The 22,721-nt window shown below is 44.4% G+C and overlaps 1 protein-coding gene across 1 annotated transcript; it reads right to left on the reverse strand.

Annotated features, from left to right (window-relative positions):
• Positions 1 to 849: 849 nt before the first annotated feature.
• Positions 850 to 22,288, reverse strand: LOC122544259 (transcobalamin-1-like). Its single transcript, XM_043683336.2, has 9 exons — positions 22,136 to 22,288; positions 19,946 to 20,104; positions 17,998 to 18,156; positions 16,354 to 16,509; positions 15,222 to 15,385; positions 12,407 to 12,593; positions 9,346 to 9,508; positions 5,979 to 6,097; positions 850 to 4,551 (listed from the first exon to the last, which is right to left on the reverse strand). The coding sequence occupies exons 1-9, from the start codon at positions 22,197 to 22,199 to the stop codon at positions 4,490 to 4,492; spliced, it is 1,233 nt and encodes a 410-aa protein (XP_043539271.2). The 5' UTR covers positions 22,200 to 22,288; the 3' UTR covers positions 850 to 4,489.
• Positions 22,289 to 22,721: the final 433 nt, after the last annotated feature.

Raw genomic sequence — 22,721 nt, forward strand, 5'->3', positions numbered from 1 at the left:
TTCTGAAACATTCCTCCTCTGACCTTAAAGTTGTGCCCTTCAGATTGGAACTCCATTACCCTATGAAAAAGACCTTTGCTGTTTACCATATGATTTTATAAACCTCAATATCTTCATCCCTCAACCACCTATGCTTCAGTAAAAAAAAAGTCCTAAACTAATGAGACTCAGCACAATGTTGAGTAACGTCACATTGAATATATGACTTCACCTCCACGACCATAGTAGAAGGACACTCCTACTGATAGTGTAATGGACAGATGCATCCGAGAGATACAGGTTAGTGAGAATGATGTCAAGGGTTTTCTTTTCTCTTGTACTCAGTCCTTTACGCATGCCCAGTCTGCACTGGATTACTGCCGAGCCACTCTTGCAGTTGAATATTGTAGTCCTCCCCTCCCCCACCACCCACCAGCTCCCCCCCAGACTCCCAGAGTACATTTTGCATCCTTGCCAAGTGTTTTCTCCAAGTGATGTCCAACAAGGAGGAAAACAGAATAATTACCCAATGGGCTGGACTCCGTGATAATTGGCGAAGGTTTCCTTCACCATATTTGACAGCATGCCATGAAATCTCATAAGAGTTCACAATCAATGTTGACTATTCCCGTGACAACTCCTTCTGGAATGTATGCCTTTGTGACCAATGATTACTGCCCTGTAGTTGACCCAGGAAGTATATGCGAAGGAGAAACGATTGCCTGGTTTATTTTCTGTAATTAAAGATTCCGTGACTGAGGGAGGCCTGTTAACTATTAAAAAAAGACTCAATGTGGCTGTGGTTCATTACTTTGCAACTTGTTATTGCGCATTAATCAATGAAAAATAAATCACAAATGCAGTCAGAGAGTAGGTTCAATGGTTCTTATTGTTCAGTTGTGTATTTCATTTTACAGTGAGAATACTGATACCGGGGCAGCACAGGTAAAAATTGAAAGTTGATTCTGCACATAGATAGTGTGGATGAGCAGAGGGATCTTGGTGTCCATGTACACAGATCTCTGAAAGTTGCCACCCAGGTAAATAGTGCGGTGAGGAAGGCATATGGCGACTGGCATTTATTGGTAGAGGAATTGAGTTCCGGAGTCCTGAGGTCATGATGCAGTTGTATAAAACTCTGGTGCGGCCGCATCTGGAATATTGTATGCAGTTTTGGTCGCCATACTATAGGAAGGATGTGGAGGCACTGGAACGGGTGCAGAGGAGGTTTACCAGGATGTTGCCTGGTATGGAAGGAAGATCGTATGAGGATAGACTGAGACACTTGGGGCTGTTTTCATTAGAGAAAAGAAGGTTTAGGGGTGACTTGATTGAGGTGTACAAGATGATTAGGGGGTTAGATAGGGTTGACAGTGTGAACCTTTTCCCGCGTATGGAGTCGGGTATTACAAGGGGGCATAGCTTTAAATTAAGGGGGGGGTAGATATAGGACTGAAGTTAGGGGTAGGTTCTTCACTCAGCGAGTCGTAAGTTCATGGAATGCCCTGCCAGCAGCAGTGGTGGACTCTCCCTCTTTATGGGCATTTAAGCGGGCATTGGATAGGTATATGGAGGATAGTGGGTTAGTATAGGTTAGGTGGGCTTGGATCGGCGCAACATCGAGGGCCAAAGGGCCTATACTGCGCTGTATTCTTCTATGTTCTATGTTCTATAGATCTATTCAGCCTCGAATTCCTGTGCTCACCTTTGACCATGTTATCTAATTCGGCACAATCCATGGCTCTTCCCTATAACCCTGCATTTGTTTCATCTGAACGTGTTTAGATGAAAGTTCTTCTTCATTCTGCTCTTTCAGAAAGCATGCTCTCCCTTACCACAACTTGCCATGATAATATATTTGCCATTGTCTCTTGCTTTTGATTCATTTATCGATTGAATTGACGTTGTTCCCTCTGGTCACCTCACATGCCACCACTGGAAACAGTTTCTCTCATTCACACAATGGATACCTGTCAGAATTGAGGTCAAATGCCTTGTCTCGAGTCCTTTGATTGTTGCTGCTTGAAAGAAAACAATTCCAGCTTCTTCAGTCTCTGTATGAACTTGTCTCCTTTTCATTGCCTTTTCCCTGCCACTTTAGGTAGAGGGCTGAGATTTATGTAGTCATGTTGACATTTAGTGCTGCTTGAGTCGCATGGTTAGCCCTGTACCAGAGGAAATAAACAGGAGCCTGGAAGAACACAGCAGGCCAGGCAGCATCAGGAAGTGGAAAATTCAATGTTTCGGGAAAAACCCTGCTTCAGACTAGATGTTAGGGCTGGGGGAGCTGTAGATAAAGTTGGGGGTGGGTGGGCAATTTAGCAGAATGGCAAGAAAGTGATCGCTGATCAAAGATCATGGGTACAATCTGGTTGGTCGATGGGAGGGATGAATCAGTTTGGTAGCCAGAAGGAATGGTTGGCTGGCAGAATGGAAGGGAGGAGGTGGGGCTGGAAAGGGAGCTGCAGGATGGGTGGTAAGGTTAATCGGGGGCTGTAGACTGTCTAACTGGAAGATAAGGTGTTGTTTCTCCAATTTGTGGTCTGATTCACTGTGGCAATGGAGGAGGCTGAGGATGCTAATGTCGAAGGGGGAGTGGGAAGGAGAATTAAAATGGATGGTGACCAAGAGGTCAAGCTGGTCATTTCAGCCCAGGAGAAGATGCTCAGTGAAACAGCCACCTAGTCTACATTTGGTCTCACCAATGCAGAGAAGACCACATTGCGAACACCGGATGCATTAGACTACGATTGAGGAGATACAGATGAACGTCTGTATCACGTGGAAGGACTGTTTGTAGCCCTAGATAGGAGTGAGGGAGGTATTATTAGGACAGATGTTTCATCATTTTCGCTTGCATGGAAAGGCACTGGGGGGGGGGTGGTTTGGAGGGATTGGTGGGGAGTGTGGCACAAAGGAGTGGCAGAGGGAACGGTCCTTGTGGAAGGCAGAGAGGGATGGGGAGGAGAAGATGTTCTTGGGAATCTAATTGGACTTGGCAGAAGAGTTTGAGGATGATATGTTGGGTGCCAAGGCTGGTAGGGTGGTAAAGTGTGGACACTATCTGTTTGGAGAGGTGGTGTTTAGAGCAGTAGAACAGGGAATGGAGGAGGGACTGTGGAGGGTTGTCTGGATGAAAAGGGGGATAAAAACGATTGGTTGAAACCGGAGGACATCTGGAATGCTTGGGAGTGGAACATCTCATCAGAGCAAATGCAACGGAGAGGGAGGAATTGGGAAAATGGGATGGTGTTTTTGCAGGATACAGGACAAAAGTAGGTGTAGTTCATGTAGCTATGGGAGTTTGCTAAAGGAGGACTCTCAATGCTTTTTATCTGTAATCATTCTTTGATATGTGGTAGGAATCAATGTCAGACGCCAATTGTTCTTCCCGAGTAAATGCCTTCCTTTTCAAGTATATAATCAATTCCTTCCTGAGGATTACAATTGTTATTGCTTAGTGATCGATAATCCTCCCAACTTGCTGACTTGAATGTCATTAATCTACCTTTCAACCTCGGTACGGTACACTCCTCTGTCAGATGCAGAATTGCTTATGTCTGTCCAGAATGGCATGATAGTTTATTACTGAGGCCCTTGAGGAAGGAATTGGTTGTCCAAGGGTACTCTTAAAACAATAAAAAAAAGCACTTTCACAGCCACAGAGGAGGCTTCCTGACAATTCTGCAGGGCTGCAGAATCTTCCAAAGGCAAAATTGGATGGCTTTAGGGGACCTTGATGTCAATGCGGCTTACATCCATTTGGGAGAAAGTGAGGACTGCAGATGCTGGAGATCAGAGCTGAAAATGTGTTGCTGGAAAAGCACTGCAGGTCAGGCAGCATACAAGGAGCAGGAGAATCGACGTTTCAGGCATGAGCTTAGTGATCCTGAAGAAGGGCTCATGCCCGAAATGTTGATTCTCGTATTCCTTGGATGCTGCCTGACCTGCTGCGCTTTTCCAGCAACACATTTTCAGCTTACATCCATTTGGGGTAATAATCCAGTTGATTATGTCAAGCCAGGGCTACAACCAATGTGACAGCATGTCAAGGGGTCAGCCAAAGAGGTCAAAATAGGATCTTTTATAACATGGGTGCCAATAAGTTCTGATTATGAAGGAGTCCTGGGTGATAGGTGGGGCTGTCATAAAAGGCTCATGGCAAGTCAACTAAGGGATATGTGAAAATTGGGGGGGGTCACATCGGAGTCAGCATTGGGTCAGGTCAGTTTCACTTTGGAGTTAAGATTAGGTTCAGGGCAGATTTCAAGTGTGGTTATATCAGTATCAGGGTTAGCTCATGCCAAAAATCAGAGTAAGGGCATGTCGAGGTCAGTGGTATTTCTTTAACTTGGAAAGACGTTTGTTTGCTGTGAGAGTGGAATGTTTATTGATTAATACGCAAAGGAACCATTTTTGAAACTCTCTGCACATACCTTGCTAACATACACTAGTTCTTAGTCTCAGACTATTTTCCAAGACCTGAATTTTTTTTCACTACTATCATGAATCAATATTTGGACAGTTTTGCAATGACATGTTCCCCATTGGAAGGTTTGTACTCTGCGACACCTAAGAAAAAGAACAGAGTTAAATCTGAGTTTTTTAGGACTTATAATCAGCAAAGCAGACAATGATTGTCCATGATATTCTTCCAGGGAGCAGAATAGCAAGCAACACATATCCATGCACAACAATAACATGTGATGATGTCCATTAAGAAGGTTAGGTTTCTCAGAAGGGCCGTAAAGACAGATGTCCCATTTTGTCTGCATTTATCTACTCGAGGAAGCTTTTAAGCTAAGAAAAAAAAGCTTCTGCAATGAAAGTTCGGCTTTCCCTAGTTTGGGTTTGGTTTTGGCAAACAGTCAGTTGAAGCTGGGGAATCGAAAGAAACTGCTACAGTGGAAGGAAGTTCCATTCTAAATCTCACTGCCATCTCTCTTCCCCTTAAGAACCTGTATCTGACTTTACCTTTTCTTTGCTAAGGGGATGTTTATGGGGAATGTTGCATGTATTTAGAAGAGCACCGTGAAGTTGTGATAGAATCTATTTGGTTTCTAAGCAGTTAAATTACTCTATATTCTGTTCTCTTTTGTCTGTGTTTCATTCAATAATCTAGCAAATAAATTCTATTTTGTCTAAAACTAAGTGTTTGGGCCAGCTTCATCATTCCTTGGATATCCACTCTACACCTGTTTAAAACAATGAGGAAAGTGAGAGTCTGGGCTACCTTCCTGAAATGTTTTCAGAAGGTCTGACCGAGTCCATAACAAACATTCAGAAAACAGAGCATTGCAGGCTCAATGTTAAAGGGGCAAAGCATCCTGGAACAATAAGTATTGAAAAAGTGCTGCTCTTTTGGAATGCTCATACTGAAGGAACACTGCAAGTTCGAATGGACTGTATTGAAGGTGTGCCATAGCCTCAAACATTCAGTCGTGTGTCAGCACTGAAATATGAGATGGGCAGGATTGAAGGAATCATGCAATTTCTAAGTGGCAAAGTTTGCAGATCAATGCACTGTGCGTTGATTGGCAGGAGCACTGCAAGGTCAGAAGAGTAGTCATAAGGAATAGATGGACTTTCAACATGTGGGTATTGAAGAAGCATTAGGATTTTCAATACTCACTATGGAATACTGTCAGATGAACTGCATTGTCAGATGATCAAGACCAGTGAAGTGTTCTATAGTCAGATGCTCAAAGCCACGAGATTTCTGTACTATTGTCTTGACAGTACCTAAGGTGGACTGCTGTGTAGGAGTATACCAGTGGTCGGTGTCTGTCAAGTTATATTCAGAGTGTTCTGACCTCTATGCACCCCTCCATCACTATTAGCAAAATTAAATATATCTTTCTTTATCACATTCCTCTGCATGGAATCTGATGCGTACTGAATTGATGACAATGATTTTGATGTTATTGCACCTCAATATTGGGCATTCACAGTTGATGATAGGTGGTGTAAACATGAGACAAACATAATTTCTTTCTTACCAACAGGAATTGGCACAGTCCCATTCAGAAACTGCCAAAAGGTCCTTTCATCACTGCTGGCCGGAATACCACCAATGCTGGTGATGAAGGGGCCCAAGGAAGTCTGGATATCCTTGAATCTAAATGAGGGGTACAACAACATGTGGGAATAATGTGTTGATATTCAAACACAGAGGTGGTCACACATCATATAATTGACAAGTTTCAAGGTCAGATAGATTCCTGAACACTTAATCTCTGAAAGATGAGTTGTCTATTGTGTCAGTGAAGCATAGCTCCTGCACGGTTCCATACTCAGAGACTGGAAGTAGACACAATATCAAGATCTTCCTCTGTTTATTTCTATCTCATTCCATCATTACCTAGATCATATGTATCTTCTTTCAGCTTATAGATCTCTTTCCTTTCTCTTTCTATTTCTCTTATTTTTTTATTTAAATTGGAAACTGCGTCTACTTGTATCTCTCTCCTCCTGTGGTTTTCCTACCCTGTCCATGCCACTGTTTATCTTTTATCTATCACGTTTCAGCATTCTCGTTTGAAGTTTCTCCCTGATAGTCTTTCTCACTATTTCCCTTTCCATCTTTCTTCCTTTCTTTCTGCCTTGTTTCCTATCCGCCTCTCATTCTCTCTTTTGGTGTGTGTATGCGTGCCTGGGTCTCTCTCTGTCATTCTCTCACACACTTTCTCACTGTGAACATGAAACTAAAATCTCCCTTGGCTCTTTCTTCTACCCCTTCCAGTCTGAGTTGCCGAACGGAAGTATCGTTCATTGAGTGATGTTTTCTATTTTAGAGTAAGTGAGCTTCCATACCCTGGAAAAGAGCTTCTTTTGATTGAAAATGAATTCCATCTGCGTGGAATGAAAATGTACATCCGTTCAGTGAATTTCAAAGTCCATGGAGTTTAACAATGTTCCAATTATTATGTCTCTGTTCATTGAGTGTAACTGAGTTTACATCACGTGAAAGATTTGAATGCGTGAGAGAGTTTCAATAGGGTGTCGGTGATGTTATATTGGGCATGAGTCACTTTTCTCAAGAATCGTTGCATTTTACTCAAGTACAAATGGGCTCCTTTTGATCATCAGCTTTTTGTTTTGACTGTGAATGAGTTTCTACCAAATACGTGTCTTAGCATTGAACATGAGCTAGTTTCCACTCATCGTGATTTTGGTTTCATTGCTTTGTGAGCAAATTTCCATTGCTTGTGTGAGCTATTAATTAGTGTCCGTTTACTTCCAATGTGAATGAGTTTCTGTTAGGATACGAGTGAAATTGCATTGTGTCGATGTGAACTTTTACAGAGAGTGGATTAGTTCATATTGAATGGGGGTGAATTTCACTTCAACTTCCCCTCCCACTCCGCCAAGGATGTGCATGTCCTGGGTCTCCTCCACCGCCAAATCCTAGCCTGCCGCCGCCTGGAGGAGGAAAGCCTCATCTTCCAATTGGGGACACTCCAACCACACGGTATTAAGATTGATTTCACTAGTTTCCTCATCGCCCCTCCCCCCACTTCATCCCAGATCAGACACCCTCCTCGGCACCGCCCTCTTGAACTGTCCGCCCTGTCCTTCTCCCGTCCCACCTGCCCGCTCCACCCTCCACTCTGACCTATCACCACCACCGCTCCCCCCCCCCCCCCCCCCCACCTGCAGCTACCTATCACCTTCGCAGCTACATTCCCCCCAGCACCACTCCCCTCGTATTTACCGCTCAGCCCCCTCCACCCCGCTGCTACCACCCCCACATTCCTGATAAAGGGCTTATGCCTGAAACATCGACTGTCCTATTCTGAGGATGCTCTCTGACCTTCTGTGCTTGTCCAGCGCCACACATTTCCACTCTGATCTCCAGCCCTCGCGTTCTCCTGTGGGTATGTTCCTATCAAGTATCACTGACTTCTCATTGAGTGAGTGTGAACTCCCATTGAATGTCGCTGAAAATGTGTTGCTGGAAAAGCAACAGGAAGGGCTTATGCCCGAAACGTCGATTCTCCTGTTCCTTGGATGCTGCCTGACCTGCTACGCTTTTCCAGCAACACATTTTCAGCTCTGATCTCCAGCATCTGCGGTCCTCACTTTCTCCTGGAAGATTTTTTTCCCATTGAATGTCAGCAAGTTTCTAACAAGTATAAGAGAGATGTCACTGAATATGAAGCAGTTCCCATTGAGTGTGATCAAATTTCCATTGAACATGAATTAATGTTCATTGAATGAATCTCCATGCAGAGAAAAATGGGTTTCCGTTGATGCGTTGAGTCTCCATTCAATGTGAATGAATCTCCTTACAGTATGGGTAGGTTTCCATTGAGTGCAAATTCTCATTGAATTAGAGTGCGTGTACATTCAGTGAAAGCAATTTTAAACAGCTAAACAAGTGAGATTTTGTTGCAAGCATCAGTTTCACTGAGTGTAAATAAGTTGCCATTGCGCGCAAGTGACTTTCCAACAAGTGTGACAGATATTCTATTAAGGCTGAGTGGGATTCTGTGGAGTTCTAAGAGTGTTTCCGTAGAGGGAAACTGAGTTTTCACTGTGTGTGAGTGAAGTTCCAATTTGTGCTCGATGGAATATTACACCAGCGAGTGTGGGCAAGTTTTCACTGAGTCGCAAAACTTTCCATTGAGAATTCAGTAGGTTTGATTTTCAGTGCATGCTTAGTTAGTAGGCATGACGAAGTTTTCATGAGGTGTAGATGAGTTTCCTTTTAAGAAATGTAATTTTTTGTGCACAATGCCGATTCTCATGAGAGGGAGTAAGATTTCCATTGGGAAATGCAAGGAATTTTTGTTTGTGTTAGGTTGTATATTTTTCTCTTGCCAAGTGATACTTCACATTCTGAGGTCAATAATGATGTCGTATTCATGAATTATATTTCCACATTTCAAATTCGAACCATTTCATATAATTCAATCCTGCATATCGTCTCGAAGCTACCATCCCTCCTATAGACACCCCAAACCCCAATTCCACACCAAAATTATTTCAGCAGACATTTCAGACATTCACACTCCCTTGTGGAGCTGTCCACTTGATACCCACTAAAATCCGATGCCAACCTATAACTTTGCCTCTTCCTCCAATGCATTTTACAATCAATGCATTTTACAATCAATTCAGCACTGATCCTCATCTCTCACCCACTCCATTCCCCCCTCCTCAACCCATCTATCTTCACAACTGTCAACCCCATCACCACTTTGTTTCCCCTCACAATCTCCCATCCCAATGTTCCATCTCAATGTCCCATATTTATCTCAACATCATAATTTAGAATAAAGTCCCTTCGCACAATCTTCCACTATGCATTGGTGTGTTAGTACAGGTAGCTATAACTACACAACAATGCTTGACATGACTCACCGAAAGTATTCTGGATCCCTTGCCTGTGCAATTTCCATAATATCAATAAGGACTGCACCTGCATGGACAGTTAGATGAGTGGAATGATTACGTGAACCATCATTTACAGTGTAGTCCACAGTAATCATTCTGTTATAGCTCATCTCTGCCTTTGACTGTGTTCCTAAATAAAAGAGAAATAGATATGTTAGAACCCTTGTTGACATTTCATTATGAGTATTTTTTAAAAAAATTTAATGTCAATTAAAGGTGTGACAAGTGAGCTTGGAGGTGAAGGTGACCTTTAGACTATGAGCATCAGGTCATTTTACAAAGAAAATACAGCATTTTGTTTACGAGGGTTGGCCTAAATATTGTATGTTGCTTCTTGTTAAAGATTGCTCTACAGAACTTCGACTCCAGAGTGGCCTTATGCTGAAACAGATGAAGATTTTGAATTCTAATTGGGATCTCCCTGGGAGGCAGTCAGTCTGATGTGGGATGGGCAACGTTTGAACTTTATTTGGGACTATGTTCAAGTCAAAAAGGATTGTGCCTCCGAAAGCTACAGGAATATGATTTGATTGAGCCCTGGTTGTGTTCTCATTACTAAATTAATAAAAGTTCAGAGAATAGAATTTCCATTTTAAGAATGAAATGACTATTCTGCCGATCCTTTTGGAAACTATCTGCATGCATTTGGTGCCATCAAAAACCAAGCAAGATGCAGTCTCGTGTGCCTGTGAAAGCAACTTCAGTGAGCTAGTCGATTACGTTTCATGTGTTGGGTAAGGCTGACGATATGGGATCGATAAGAGACTTTATGGTGGACTGGAACAAGTTAATTGCAGCCGGACATAAGACGTTGTAGAAAGTGGTGCTATAAAGTAAATAAGTTACCGCACCCATGTTCCAGGTGTAGTTAGGAAAAATGAACAGAATGCCATTCCAGCTGCAGTGAAGACCAATCAGTAGGCTAAGTTATGATTGAGACCATAAAGGGGAGAAGAGTCTGCAGAAACCAAGCAAATCTAGCTTGGTTATATTTGGGAAAACTATTTGGAATTGAACAAGTTTCACAAGCAAAACTAAATAAAGAAGTTGGAATGCCAACTTGACAAGTCTGAATTGAATGACAAGAAGCCCAGGGAACCCTCCATTTTAGCAGTAATTTTGAGACTAACTGCAAAGAAATACCCTGTGTCAGGAGGCATTAATAATGTTGTCGCACAGAAATGGGCAATGCTAGAATCAAAGAAGATTGCACTAAAATCATAGACATTTATTAGATTATATTGTAGTTTAACTTTGTTCTGTTATTAATAAATTGATAAATCTTTTGTTTAGCTGTAAACCTGTTCTCTGTTATCATCTATTCACAAAGTTTGATCCTGTCTGGCTTTTTAAAAAGTATCATTACGAACCATTTGGTCAATTTTGAGAGGCATTAAGGAGTATTTCAACTTTACTGTGTTGTGAACACAGTGGTAGGGTGGTTGATTTGATCTGGTTGTCTCAAGTATCAAAACAATTATGGTACTTGGTCAGAACATGGTATATAAGAATCTGGCATGGCATCACACAGCCAAACACTTTCATGGTAATAGTCTACAGCTTGCCGCTTTTCTCTGGCCAATTTTAACCTCTAAACTCTAATCTCTGCAGCAGCCCCTAGATCCATCTCTACCCATCTACCACATCCTCTATCCCTACAACTCTACTCTTTCCATGTGACTCCCCCAGTCGCTAAAACTTTTTCTACCATTGTAAACTATTCCTCCTCTACCACCACACTTACTTTTGTAAGCTTTTGCAACCTTAACACCTTTCCATTACACCGCAATCTCCTCAACTCTCCACACCTTGGTCAACCCCTCGAGTTCAGACAAGCCTCCACTTTTGTGACTTTACATTCCAAAGGTGTTCTCTACCTCTATAACATTCTGCATCCTCCAAGCTTGGACTGCTCAGTTGTAAATAATATGGATGTCCCACCAAGGCACAGTAAAAGCCATAGCTAATATGAGAGAAATAACTCATCTCTGTCTGACAACAGAATTATCAGCCTTCACTATCATGGGGTTAACTGTTGTCCAGAAATGTAACTCTTTCTTTCTGTTTCTGGAAGATGGCACCAACAGCAATGCACATCTCACATGGGCCTGCCCCAGTCAATGCCGACAATACTGTACCCTGATGTTACAAAGCTTCTTCAATACAAGATCCATTGAAGAACAGCGCAACCTGAGCGTGAATGCTCTGAAAGTACACCATTTGCTCCCCACTACCCTGCTCATGGTTCAGTGTTCACTCTGTATTGATGCCCAAACAGGTAACGTGCCTTTAATACTCACTCTTCCATGATGTAACATTCCCCCAGATCTGACACAAAAGCAGAGGAAGGCTCCCTTGCTGTGGATCCCTCAATTCTGCAGCTAAAAGTCAATGCTGGTCCTTTTCAGGAGTGGTGTTCTATTAGTATTGCTCCACTGCAGTGCATCTAACCTACATGGTTGACCATTCAGCATTACTTGGCTTATTCAGTTCAAAATACCAATGGTTCTATGCTCATTCTGTTCATTGACAGTGTAGTACAGCAAGTCATTTACTTGTAAACAAACACGCTGGGACCTCTCTGAATTGCCACCTTCTCTCAGCACTGCATGTGACAGTTTCCCTGCATCACTGACCCTCAGGGGATGCAGTGTTCCTCGATAATGCTGTTCTAATTGTTCATCATTCTCTTGTATCCGCTAATTGGCAGCTCTCCGTTTCTGAACTTTCATCAGTGTGGTAGTCTCAGCACTGACTCACTGTCAGTGCTGACCCTCTGAGAGTGAAGTGTATAATCAATACTGACTCACCAAACGTGCAGTAATCCCTAGATACTGACAATCCAACAGTGTGGAGTTCCCTTTGCACTTCCATTTACCTCAGCAATGGCTACCTAAAGAATGTCAGGCTAGAGTATTGACATTGAGCCATTGGAGTGTATGGCTAACAGTCAAATGAGGAACTAATAATCACTGGAATCACATATTCCATCATATTCTGTATTCACCTGAATTCGGCATAAACTTACCACTTACTCCACCATAGCACCCTTTACCAGCCTCCAGGTATGTTTTGTCCAGCAGAGGAGGCAAGATCTGTGAAGCCATTTCCGGGTTTGAGAATGCTCCCTGGCTGATTTCTTCCACAACTCTCTCTGTAATCTTTGAAGTATTCCAGACGGGGAATGGAATGAAATCACTGTTAGCAAGAAGAGCCTGCGAGTGAAAGATGAGAGGGATAGAGTCAGGGAATGCCACATGCTCAATCAGCCATGGACCTCCTGTATGACATGATAACACTTGTTAGGTGAATACTTGACATTTCCCCAATTTTACCTCAACCAGATTTGTAAATAACTTTTCTCACGGCAGGTGAGAATTTGACTGTTCCCCTTGCCACCGCAGCAGAGTAATGAACATTACAGGATATGACATAAGGATAACTGGGCTTCAGGGCATAAACAATGACGAGTGATTGTAGAATGATACCTGGACTTTGGTGTTTGTTAGGAGGAAATATTGCACAAATTAAACCTGTTTCTCTGGTATATAGAAGGTTAAATGGTGATCTGATTGAACTCTGCAAGATATTAACTGGAATAGGCAGGGCAAGTAAAGAGGAACTATTTGTATGGGTAGAACATTCTAGAGGACATAGTCTGAGAATTAGGACCAGGTCATAGATGTTAGGAAGCACTTCTACACACAAATAATGTTAAATGTTTGGAACTCTATTCCACAAATAGCAGTGGGTGCTGGATTACTTGCTAATTTTAAATTGGAAACAGTTTCGGTGTTTTTCTGTTAAGCAAAGAGATGTGAGCCAAAAGTATGGATATCGTTAGGCCACAGATCAACTACTGAATGGTGGAAAAGTTTCAAGAGGCTGAATGGACTACTCCTGCTCCTATGCAGCGATGAAAGAAAGAAATTTCGCTTTTTTAAGGTGAAGATTATGATTTGAATCATGATCATTTTTTTCTAATCGCTGAGAGTTGTTAGACATTTCATATTTTATTTTGAATGGTGCTGAGTGTGTTAAAATGTTCTGGATTATGTTTTGTCTGTGTATGTTCTCACGGCTTGAAATATGTGAATAGGGTTTTCGAAGCTGTTATTTAAGTAGAGATTTGCATGAAGTCTGTTCAGTGAACTGGAAGGTCTTAATAAATGATCAATGTCTTAGGTTGGCAGTTATGCAACATAAATCCACAAGCGTCAAGGAACAAGTGTTGAATAGCAGTGATGTTAAGAAACATGAAAGTGCTTTCATCACTTCATATGGAAATATTATTTAGAAATCTACAGTTGTTATTATTCTTAGTTTATGGGATCTGGGTCTCTTTGGCTCAGCCATATGTTCTGTTCATCCCAATCTGACCAGATGACAGTTCAGAGCCAAACATGACGCTGTGGGTCTGTAATCACGTGTAGGCCAAATCAGATATGTGTGGCAGATCTCATTTGCAAAGTGGCATGAGGAAACTTGATGGACTCTGACAAGTCATTACATGCTGGCTGTTCAGCGTGTGTTATTCAACTTTGCTTTTTAAATTCTGTTTACTGCCTAATTCCATCATCTACGGTGTTCTTGTCCCATGAACATTCGGTCAGTGTTTTGAACTAATAATCCAATGTCATTAGCAGCACGCCACTTTCTACCAGTCTGTAGTTAGCACAAGTAGGTTGCTCATCATTTCGACTTTTGTCTCTCACATCAGCAACCCTCAGAAAAACAGAAGACTCCCTGCCTCACTCTAAACAATCATTCTTGTCAAGTGCCATGTATACTCCGAAGCATTCTACCGCAAGTTAAAAGAAAAAACTCTGGTTAAAAAACACACCGATGACTGAGATTTGATGTAAAATGGAAGAGATTTGTGAGATTAAAATGATGATGAAATCATTCAGTGTATTGTAGACTCTCCTAGTTGATTCGGCATTGGTGCAAACAAACGAGGAGCATTGTATGTATCTTTAGTCGCCATTGACATTGCTGAATCTACATGAGGAGTGTAGTTTCATTATTCATATGGCATGACGAGACTACACAAGCATTGGATAGGGTTCTAGTCTCTATTGATCTTGACTTGATTGTTTTTAAAAGGGCATTGTACGTTCTCATTTCTAAATATCATGGTTAGCCCAACCCACACACACAGTGTATTACTTTGATTTCCATACATAGGTGAAATCAAAACTGAAATTTCTGTCCCTGCCTTGATTTTCCTGTCCATCTTCCCCCAGTGTTCTGTGTCTCTTCTGATACCTGTGCCTCATCCTTGCTCTCTTCCTGCCCCTTTGGCTCTCTTTCATGTCGCTGTCTCTTCCTTCTATTTTAATTTATTTCACTTTCTCTTCCTCGCTCTCTCTCTCTCTCACTGTCCCCGTGCGATTTTATACCTTCAGTTAATTTTTCTTTCCATCTTCATCATCACCTCTTTATCCATTTCTGTCCATATCTCTCTGTCTCTCGCCATCTTCCCGGTACCTCTCATTCCTGCAGCTCAGACCCTCAATTTTATCGTGCACACCCCCCCACCCCTAACTCCTCTCCTCCACCCCAACTCTACACACACACTTTTCAGTTCTTATCACACACTCCCTTTCCCTCATGGACACTCACTCTCTCTCTCTCTCTCTTCCCAAATCTCAACCAATAAACTTCTCTCACTCTCCGTCTCCCTCTACCCATCCACCTTTTCTCTCCTATCATCTCTTTCCAAATATCTCTTACACTTTGTCCGTTGTTCTCTTTCAGCACTTCCACTAATGCTTCTCCTTACTCCCCTCTTGTCTCACTTTGCTCGCTGCTCGTGCCAATAATTCTGACATGAATCTTACCTGCATGGCCAGGCCAGTGCTATAGATATTTCCAATTGTTCCTTGAGCTTCTTTTGCACAGTAAATCTGCATGATCAGTTTTGTCAAGGCAATCTTGATGGAGTCAGCTGGCTTGTAGGAACCTTGTAGACAGCTAAAGGCCATGGCAGCCATAGCACCCGTATCTAGTGGAGAAACAGAAAGGTTAATGCGTCCAGGCAGCTCGTGTCGACAGAATCCAAACCGATTAAAGGGGGACACAACACCTTTCGAGAGGCAGGGAAATGTGATTCCAATGGGGCATCATCCACTACATACGGGAGAAAGTAATTATTCTTTTTCCCAGAGGAGAAACAGTTTTATATGTGGATCAATGCAGTTGACAAGTAGAAAGTAAGATTGGTTCAATGGCACTCAGCAGCACGTTTCCACTGAACAGACAGTTGGTCTAAAGGAGTGACATGCCCATGTCTCAAGGAGACAGCCTGGTTAAGTGGGACACACAGATGACATTGTGATGCGCCGAAGATTGTTCCCCTTCTGTACTTGAGTCTTTCAGCCGTCCATCAGACTCTCTCCTTATATTTCTATCTCTCCCTGTCTTTCTGTCTCCCTGTCTCTCGCTCTGCTCTTCTGTCTCCCTGTCTCTCCTGGTTCACTCTCTTTCACTTTATCTCTTTATTTCTCTCCCCACCACCACCCCAACCCTGTCTCTCTTTTATCTCTCTGTCTCTCTCTCTCTCTCTCTCTCTTCTGGTGTGCGCTCTTTGTTGCTCTTCCTCGTTCTTTGTCTCTCCATCTCTCTCCCTCTTAGTCTCTCTCTCTCTCTTTGATTCCTCTTACACCCTCTTTGTCTTTCTCTCTCTCCCCATCGTCTGTCTCTCTCTTTCCTTTTATTCCCTTTCACACTTTCTTTATCTCTCAGCCATCTTTCACTTTGTCTCTGTTTCTTGCCCTCTCTCAGTCTCTCCTTCTGTGTCGCTCCCCACCATGTCTTCCTCTCTATCTTGCTCCCACGTCACTCATCTTTTCATTCTGTCCTTCCTCTCTCTTCTTTTCCGTGCCTGTTCTTGTCTCCCTTTATTCCTCCCTTCCTCTCACCAGCCGCTCTGCACTTGACATTTACCTACCCTCTCTGACGTGTTTCACTTACCCACTGAGAAGTGACCTCTGTAGGAGAGCTCATCGTTCATCACAGCCTGTGCGAAAGTTATGATATCGCTCTTCCTAATCAAGTAATCATCTTGGCAAAGTGCAAGCACAGCAAGTGCAACTTGGTAGTAGGTGGTGAGAGGGTGTGTATTCATCTCTAGGAGCAGAGGAGGATAAATGTTAAAATGTTGAAGAATACCAAAGTCCTATTCTCAGTTTTAGAAATTCATTTTCTGTGTGCTATTCAGGCATATATTTACAAATGACACTACACTTTGCATCACTCGCCCCCGATGCCACTCCCACAAGAGGAAGGTTAAGATTTCTCATTATCACAGAATTATAGTATCCCTACAGTGTGGAAATAGGCCATTAGGTCCAACAAGTCCATACTGACCCTCTAAAGATTAACCCACCCAGACCCATTCCCCTACCCAGTTAGTCTACGTTTGACCCTAACGAATACACCTAACCTACATATCCCTGAACACTATGTGCAATTTAGCATGGCTAATTCACCCAAACTGCACATCTTTGGACTGTGGGAGCAAACTGATGGGAATCCACACACACACAGAGGGAAAACATGCAAACTTCACACAGACAGTAGCCCAAGTCATGTTACAACAAAAGAGGAGATTGTTTGGCAATCTTAACAGCCCCTACTCATAGAAAGAGCTGCATATTGAGCCCCTCAAAGTAAAACAGAAAATTGATGGGGAAACTCAGCTGGTCTGACATCATCTGTAGAGAGAGTTAATGTTTCGAGCCTTATGATCCATATTCCCAACTGTGAAGAGAGCTGGGAGTCATTGGTTCCTATGCTGATGACAGGTTTTGGGTGTTGGGGGCGCTTGGTGAAGTGAGCAGATAGGTGGAGACAGACCCAAAGACAGAAAGAAAGTTAAGCAAACAAAACGATTCTTCATAGCAAATCAGGGAAGGAGAATAGCTGATAATGAGGGGTGTAGATAAGCTAAATGGCAGGTATCTTTTCCCTTGGGTGGGCGATTTCAAAACTAGGGAGCTCTTTTTTTTAAGGTGAGAGGAAAATGACTTGAAAATGTCATGAGGGTTTTTTCTTATTTTTACACAGTAGTTCAACATATAGAATGAACTTCAAGAGAAAATGCTGGAGGTGGGTACAGTTAAAACATTTTTAAAACATTTAGATAGGTACACGAATGTTTGGAGGGATCTGGACCATGAGACTAGTTTAGATGAGACTAGTTTAGTTTAGGATTATGCTCACTATTGGACTGAAAGGTCTGCTTCCATGCCTTATGACTCTATGCTGCATTGATTTTTTTTTTGACAGAGTGGCTCGCATGTGGAATGAAATTTCAGAAGAAGTGATGGTTGCAGATACTGTTTCAATGTTTTAGAGCCATTTGGATAAGTATATGAATTAGAAACATTTGGAGGGATATGGATCAAACACAATCAAGTGGGACTAGTTTAATTTTGGATTATGGTCAGCACGGATTGATTGGATCAAAGGGTCTGTCTCCGTGCTGTGTGACTCTATGACACTTGTGATTCTAAACACCGGACTAGCCAGAAACCCCTGGTAAATAAACACATTGATAAGACGCATCGCGTCTCTGTTCTTACAGCTTTCCCCTTGCCTGTTGACAATCCTTACCGATGCTTTTAATCTCTTGGCCAAGCTTCTTAGAAAGCAATGACTCCAGGTTGATGCCATGGTTCAATTCGTTGTCAATGGTCAGCTTCGTTGGGTTTTCACAACAGCAGATCAATGCCAATATGTACTGGGCCAGTTTCCCACTGGTCATACTCGCCCCTGTAGAGAAGAGAACTTAAGAAGCAACGCACCAATGTTTCAATAGTGTCTCCACAGGCAAAGTGATCCTCTGATTTCACAAGTTCAGGTGTTTCACCTTTGTCAAGTTGTATCTGAATCCTGATATTTTCAGCACATCCGTTGTCCATGCCTCTAAATGTACAGTCTTTATGCAGTAGTGGCAACCCAATCGAACAATGCTCTTGCAATTATGACCATATGAGACTGTTGCTGTCACTCTGCACGGATCACAGGAATCCTGTAATACTGACCTTTCCATAGTGCAGCGCTCTGTCAGCACTGACCCTCCAACAGTGCAATGCGCCCTCAGCACTGACCCTCGAACAGTGCGGTGTTCCCTCAGCACAGACTCTCCGACAGTGTGGTCCTTCCCCAGCTTGGTGCTACCTCAGCCCTGACCCTCCGACAGCGCGGTGCTCCCACAGCACTGACCCTCCTACAGTGCAGCACTCCCCCAGCACTGACCCTCCGACAGTGCGGTGCTCCCTCAGCACTGACCCTCTGACAGCGCAGCACTCTCTCAGCACTGACCCTCCGACAGTGCAGCACTCCCTCAGCACTGACCCTCTGACAGTGCAGCATTCCCTCAGCACTGACCCTCCGAAGTGCGGCACTCCCTCAGCACTGACCCTCCGACAGTGCGGCGCTCCCTCAGCACTGACCCTCCGACAGTGCAGCATTCCCTCAGCACTGACCCTTCCACAGTGCTGTGCTCCCTCAGCACTGGCCCTCACAGTGCGGCACTCCCTCAGCACTGACCCTCTGACAGTGCGGCGCTCCCTCAGCACTGACCCTCCCACATTGCGGCACTCCCTCAGCACTGGCCCTCTGACAGTGCAGCGCTCCCTCAGCACTGGCCCTCACAGTGCGGCACTCCCTCAGCGCTGACCCTCCGACAGTGCAGCACTCCCTCAGTACTGGCCCTCCGACAGTGCGGCACTCCCTCAGCACTGACCCTCTCAGTGCGGCACTCCCTCAGCACTGACCCTCCGACAGTGCAGCGCTCCCTCAGCACTGGCCCTCACAGTGCGGCACTCCCTCAGCACTGACCCTCCCACATTGCGGCACTCCCTCAGCACTGGCCCTCTGACAGTGCAGCGCTCCCTCAGCACTGGCCCTCACAGTGCGGCACTCCCTCAGCGCTGACCCTCCGACAGTGCAGCACTCCCTCAGACTGACCCTCCGACAGTGCGGCACTCCCTCAGCACTGACCCTCTCAGTGCGGCACTCCCTCAGCACTGACCCTCCGACAGTGCAGCGCTCCCTCAGCACTGGCCCTCACAGTGCGGCACTCCCTCAGCGCTGACCCTCTAACAGTGCGGCGCTCCCTCAGCACTGGCCCTCAGTGCGGCGCTCCCTCAGCACTGACCCTCCGACAGTGCGTTGCCCACTCAGTACTGAGCCTCGCACAGTGTGGGAACCCCTCAGTGCAGACACTGTGAACTTGGAAACTTCACTCAGTTCTGACACCGTGGCAGTGCAGGGCTGCCTTAACACTTCGGTGTCTGACACTTTTTCATCACTGTACCTCTGACAGAGCAGCACCCCAATATTACTGACTCCCTTTCAGTTCAGAATTCTTTCAGCACTAACACCTGAAAATGAGCATTCCTTCAGTGTTAACATTACGACAGTGCAACATTCCCTCAGTGGATCCCTCGCTCAGTCGATTATCTTAATTACTAGCATGGGACTGAAAGCGTGCTCAGAACATACTGACATGTTTCCCAGACAGCAGGCCATGTTTGTATCATCTGCGCTCTCTTACCTTTGCTAATAGCAATCTCCTTAAGTCTGTTGACAATGTATGGTTCGATCTTGTGTTTCACCAGACACAGGGAAAGTACCACACTGGGGTCTGGGTCTTGGTCAATCAGAGAGTCAGCCAACTTGTTCTCCAGCTGGGCCGCACATTCTATGTAGTCTCCTGGAAAACATTTGAATGGAAGCAGCAGAAATTGAGACAAAATTAATCTGCTCACTGAGTTGCAAGTAATCTCTTATTCTATTTCTGATCTTTGCCCAAGTAGCCTAACTCATAATAACTTTTGTAAAATTCGCCTGAGCCACCTTTTACAGGTTTATTGTCAAATCCGATTCCACCATCCTTACCAGTGGAAATTTCCAAATCTCAACAAAGGCTGTGTCAAATATATTTCATTATCACACACCACCATCTTCCCACCGCAACCACCCTCTTTCTTTGCCAAATGTCTTCATGCCGTGTCATCGAGGAATTGACCCTCCTGTCACTGGAAATATTATCGAAGTTTCAGGCCTAAGCCCTCATCTGGAATGAGGTTTTGTGGGCTGGGGGTGGGGAGCTGAGAGGTAAATGCGAGGGGGGGTGAGGTTGGGGGGGATAGGTGGATTAAGGTGGGGGAGAAGGTGATAGGTTGGAGAGGAGGGTGGAGTGGATAGGTCAAGAGGGCAGTGCTGAGTTGGAGGCTTGGAACTGGAATAATGTGGGGGGGGGGGATGGAAAATGAGGAAACTGGTGAGATCTACATTAATAACGTGTGGTTTCAGGGTCCCGAGGCGGAAGATGAAGCGTCCTATCTCATGTATTGGGTGGTAAGGGTTTGGCGATGGAGGAGGCCCAGAACCCGCATGTCCTTGGCAGAGTGGGAGGAGGAGTTGAAGTGTTCAACCAAAGGCTTGGTTGTTGTGGGTGTCCCAGAGATGTTCTCTGAAATGGTCCCAGATGGCCTCCTTCTTCAAAGGTTGCAATTTCCCCTCTCACTTGGTCATCAATGCCCTCCAGCGCATCTCTTCCACTTCCCACACCTCCCTTCAACCACACCCTCGCAGTGCAACAAGGACAGAACCCCTTCCCGGTCGCAACCTTCCACTCCACCAAACTTCAGAAACATTCCATCATCCCCATCACCTTCAAACAGACCCCACCATGAGGGATATATTTCCCTCCCCACCCCTATCAGCATTCCAAAGAGACCATTCCCTCTGCGACTCCCTCGTTAGATCCATGCCCCCCCACCACCATCAGCCCACACCCCACTCTCAGCACCTTCCTGTCACCACAGGAAATGCAAAGCCTGCGCCCACACCTCCCCTCACCACCGTCCAAGGCCCCAAGGGATCCTTCCACATCCGACAGAAATTCACCTGTATCTCCATCAATGTCATCTGCTGTATGTGTGGCACCCAATGTGGTCTCCTCTACATCAGGGACACAGTACACCAACTTGCAGATCATTTCAGAGAACATCACTGGGACATCTGCACCAACCAATCCCACCACCCCGTGGCTGAACACTTCAACTCCCCCCTCCCACTCTGACAAGGACATGCAGGTCCTGGGCCTCCTCCATCGCCAAATCCTTACCAACTAACGCCAGGAGGAAGAACACCTAATCTGCCACCTTAGAACCCTGCAACAACATGGGATTAATGTGGATTTCACCAGTTTCCTAATTTCCCCTTCCCACACATTAGCCCAGTCCCAAGCCTTCAACTCGGCACCACCCTCTAGACCTATCCATCGCCTTTCTCAACTATCCGCTTCACCTTCCTCTCAGACCTATCACCTTATCCTCCACCTTCACTTACTTTTCGCATTCTCCTTCCCCCCCAACCCCCTCCCATTTATCTCTCAGCCAACCCCCGTCCCTCACCCACCCCATGAGTTTCATTCCTGATGATGGGCTTATGCCAAATATGTCGCTTCACCTGCTCCTCGGATGCTGTCTGGCCTGCGGTGCTTTTCCATCACCACACCCTCGACTATGATCTCCAGCATCTCCAGTCCCCACTTTCTTCCAGCAGGAAATAGTAACCCTCATTTCATCTATCTTCATAGTTTTGAACACCTCCATTAAACCCCTCCTTAATTTTGTCTTCTGAAAGTACAGAATACCAGCCTTTTCAAACTCAAACCGAAACCTCTCATTCTAGTTTGTAGATGTATTTAGAGTAGGAGGGGGCAACCACAGCTTACCACAGCTTTGAAGACCATGAGGTAAGAACACCACGATCACGAACAGTGTCGGCAAGATGCCCATTGTTATTACGAGCCTGCCGTTAATCAGAACCAGAATCGTCAGTGCAAAGTGGTTACGGGAGGTGTGGGGTAGTGTGGCTTTATATATATCAAAGGGAAGGTCAAAGGATTGCAATTAATATATTGTGGGAATACTAATTAACCTTTACTTAGAGATTGTTACACAAAGTGGACCTAATCTTTGATACCGAGTTAATGCACCAGCAAATATTAACTGAACAATTTGCAAGATCACCTGAAGCAATGTCACACGAAGGGTATTTTAATTTGTTCTCAATGGCTGACACAATCAGCGATTGCAATTCCCGCTATAATTGAGGGGTTTAAGGGAGGTGTTCAAAAAGGTTGTAATCATCCACTTCCCTGAACTGCTGCAGTCCAGGGCAGTGCATTGCTTAGCAAGAGAGTTAGGAGGGATACGCAGTTCCAGGATATTAGTGATTAACACTGCTGACCATTAACAAATGTGTATAAATCTTTGGCAGCGAATGATTAGGACAGCAAAAGGTTTTTTTTTTCCATT

The sequence above is a fragment of the Chiloscyllium plagiosum genome, unplaced genomic scaffold (genome assembly GCF_037043375.1).
Source record: "Chiloscyllium plagiosum isolate Xiang-an unplaced genomic scaffold, Cpla_swu_hap1 HiC_scaffold_38, whole genome shotgun sequence".
NCBI lineage: Eukaryota > Metazoa > Chordata > Chondrichthyes > Orectolobiformes > Hemiscylliidae > Chiloscyllium > Chiloscyllium plagiosum.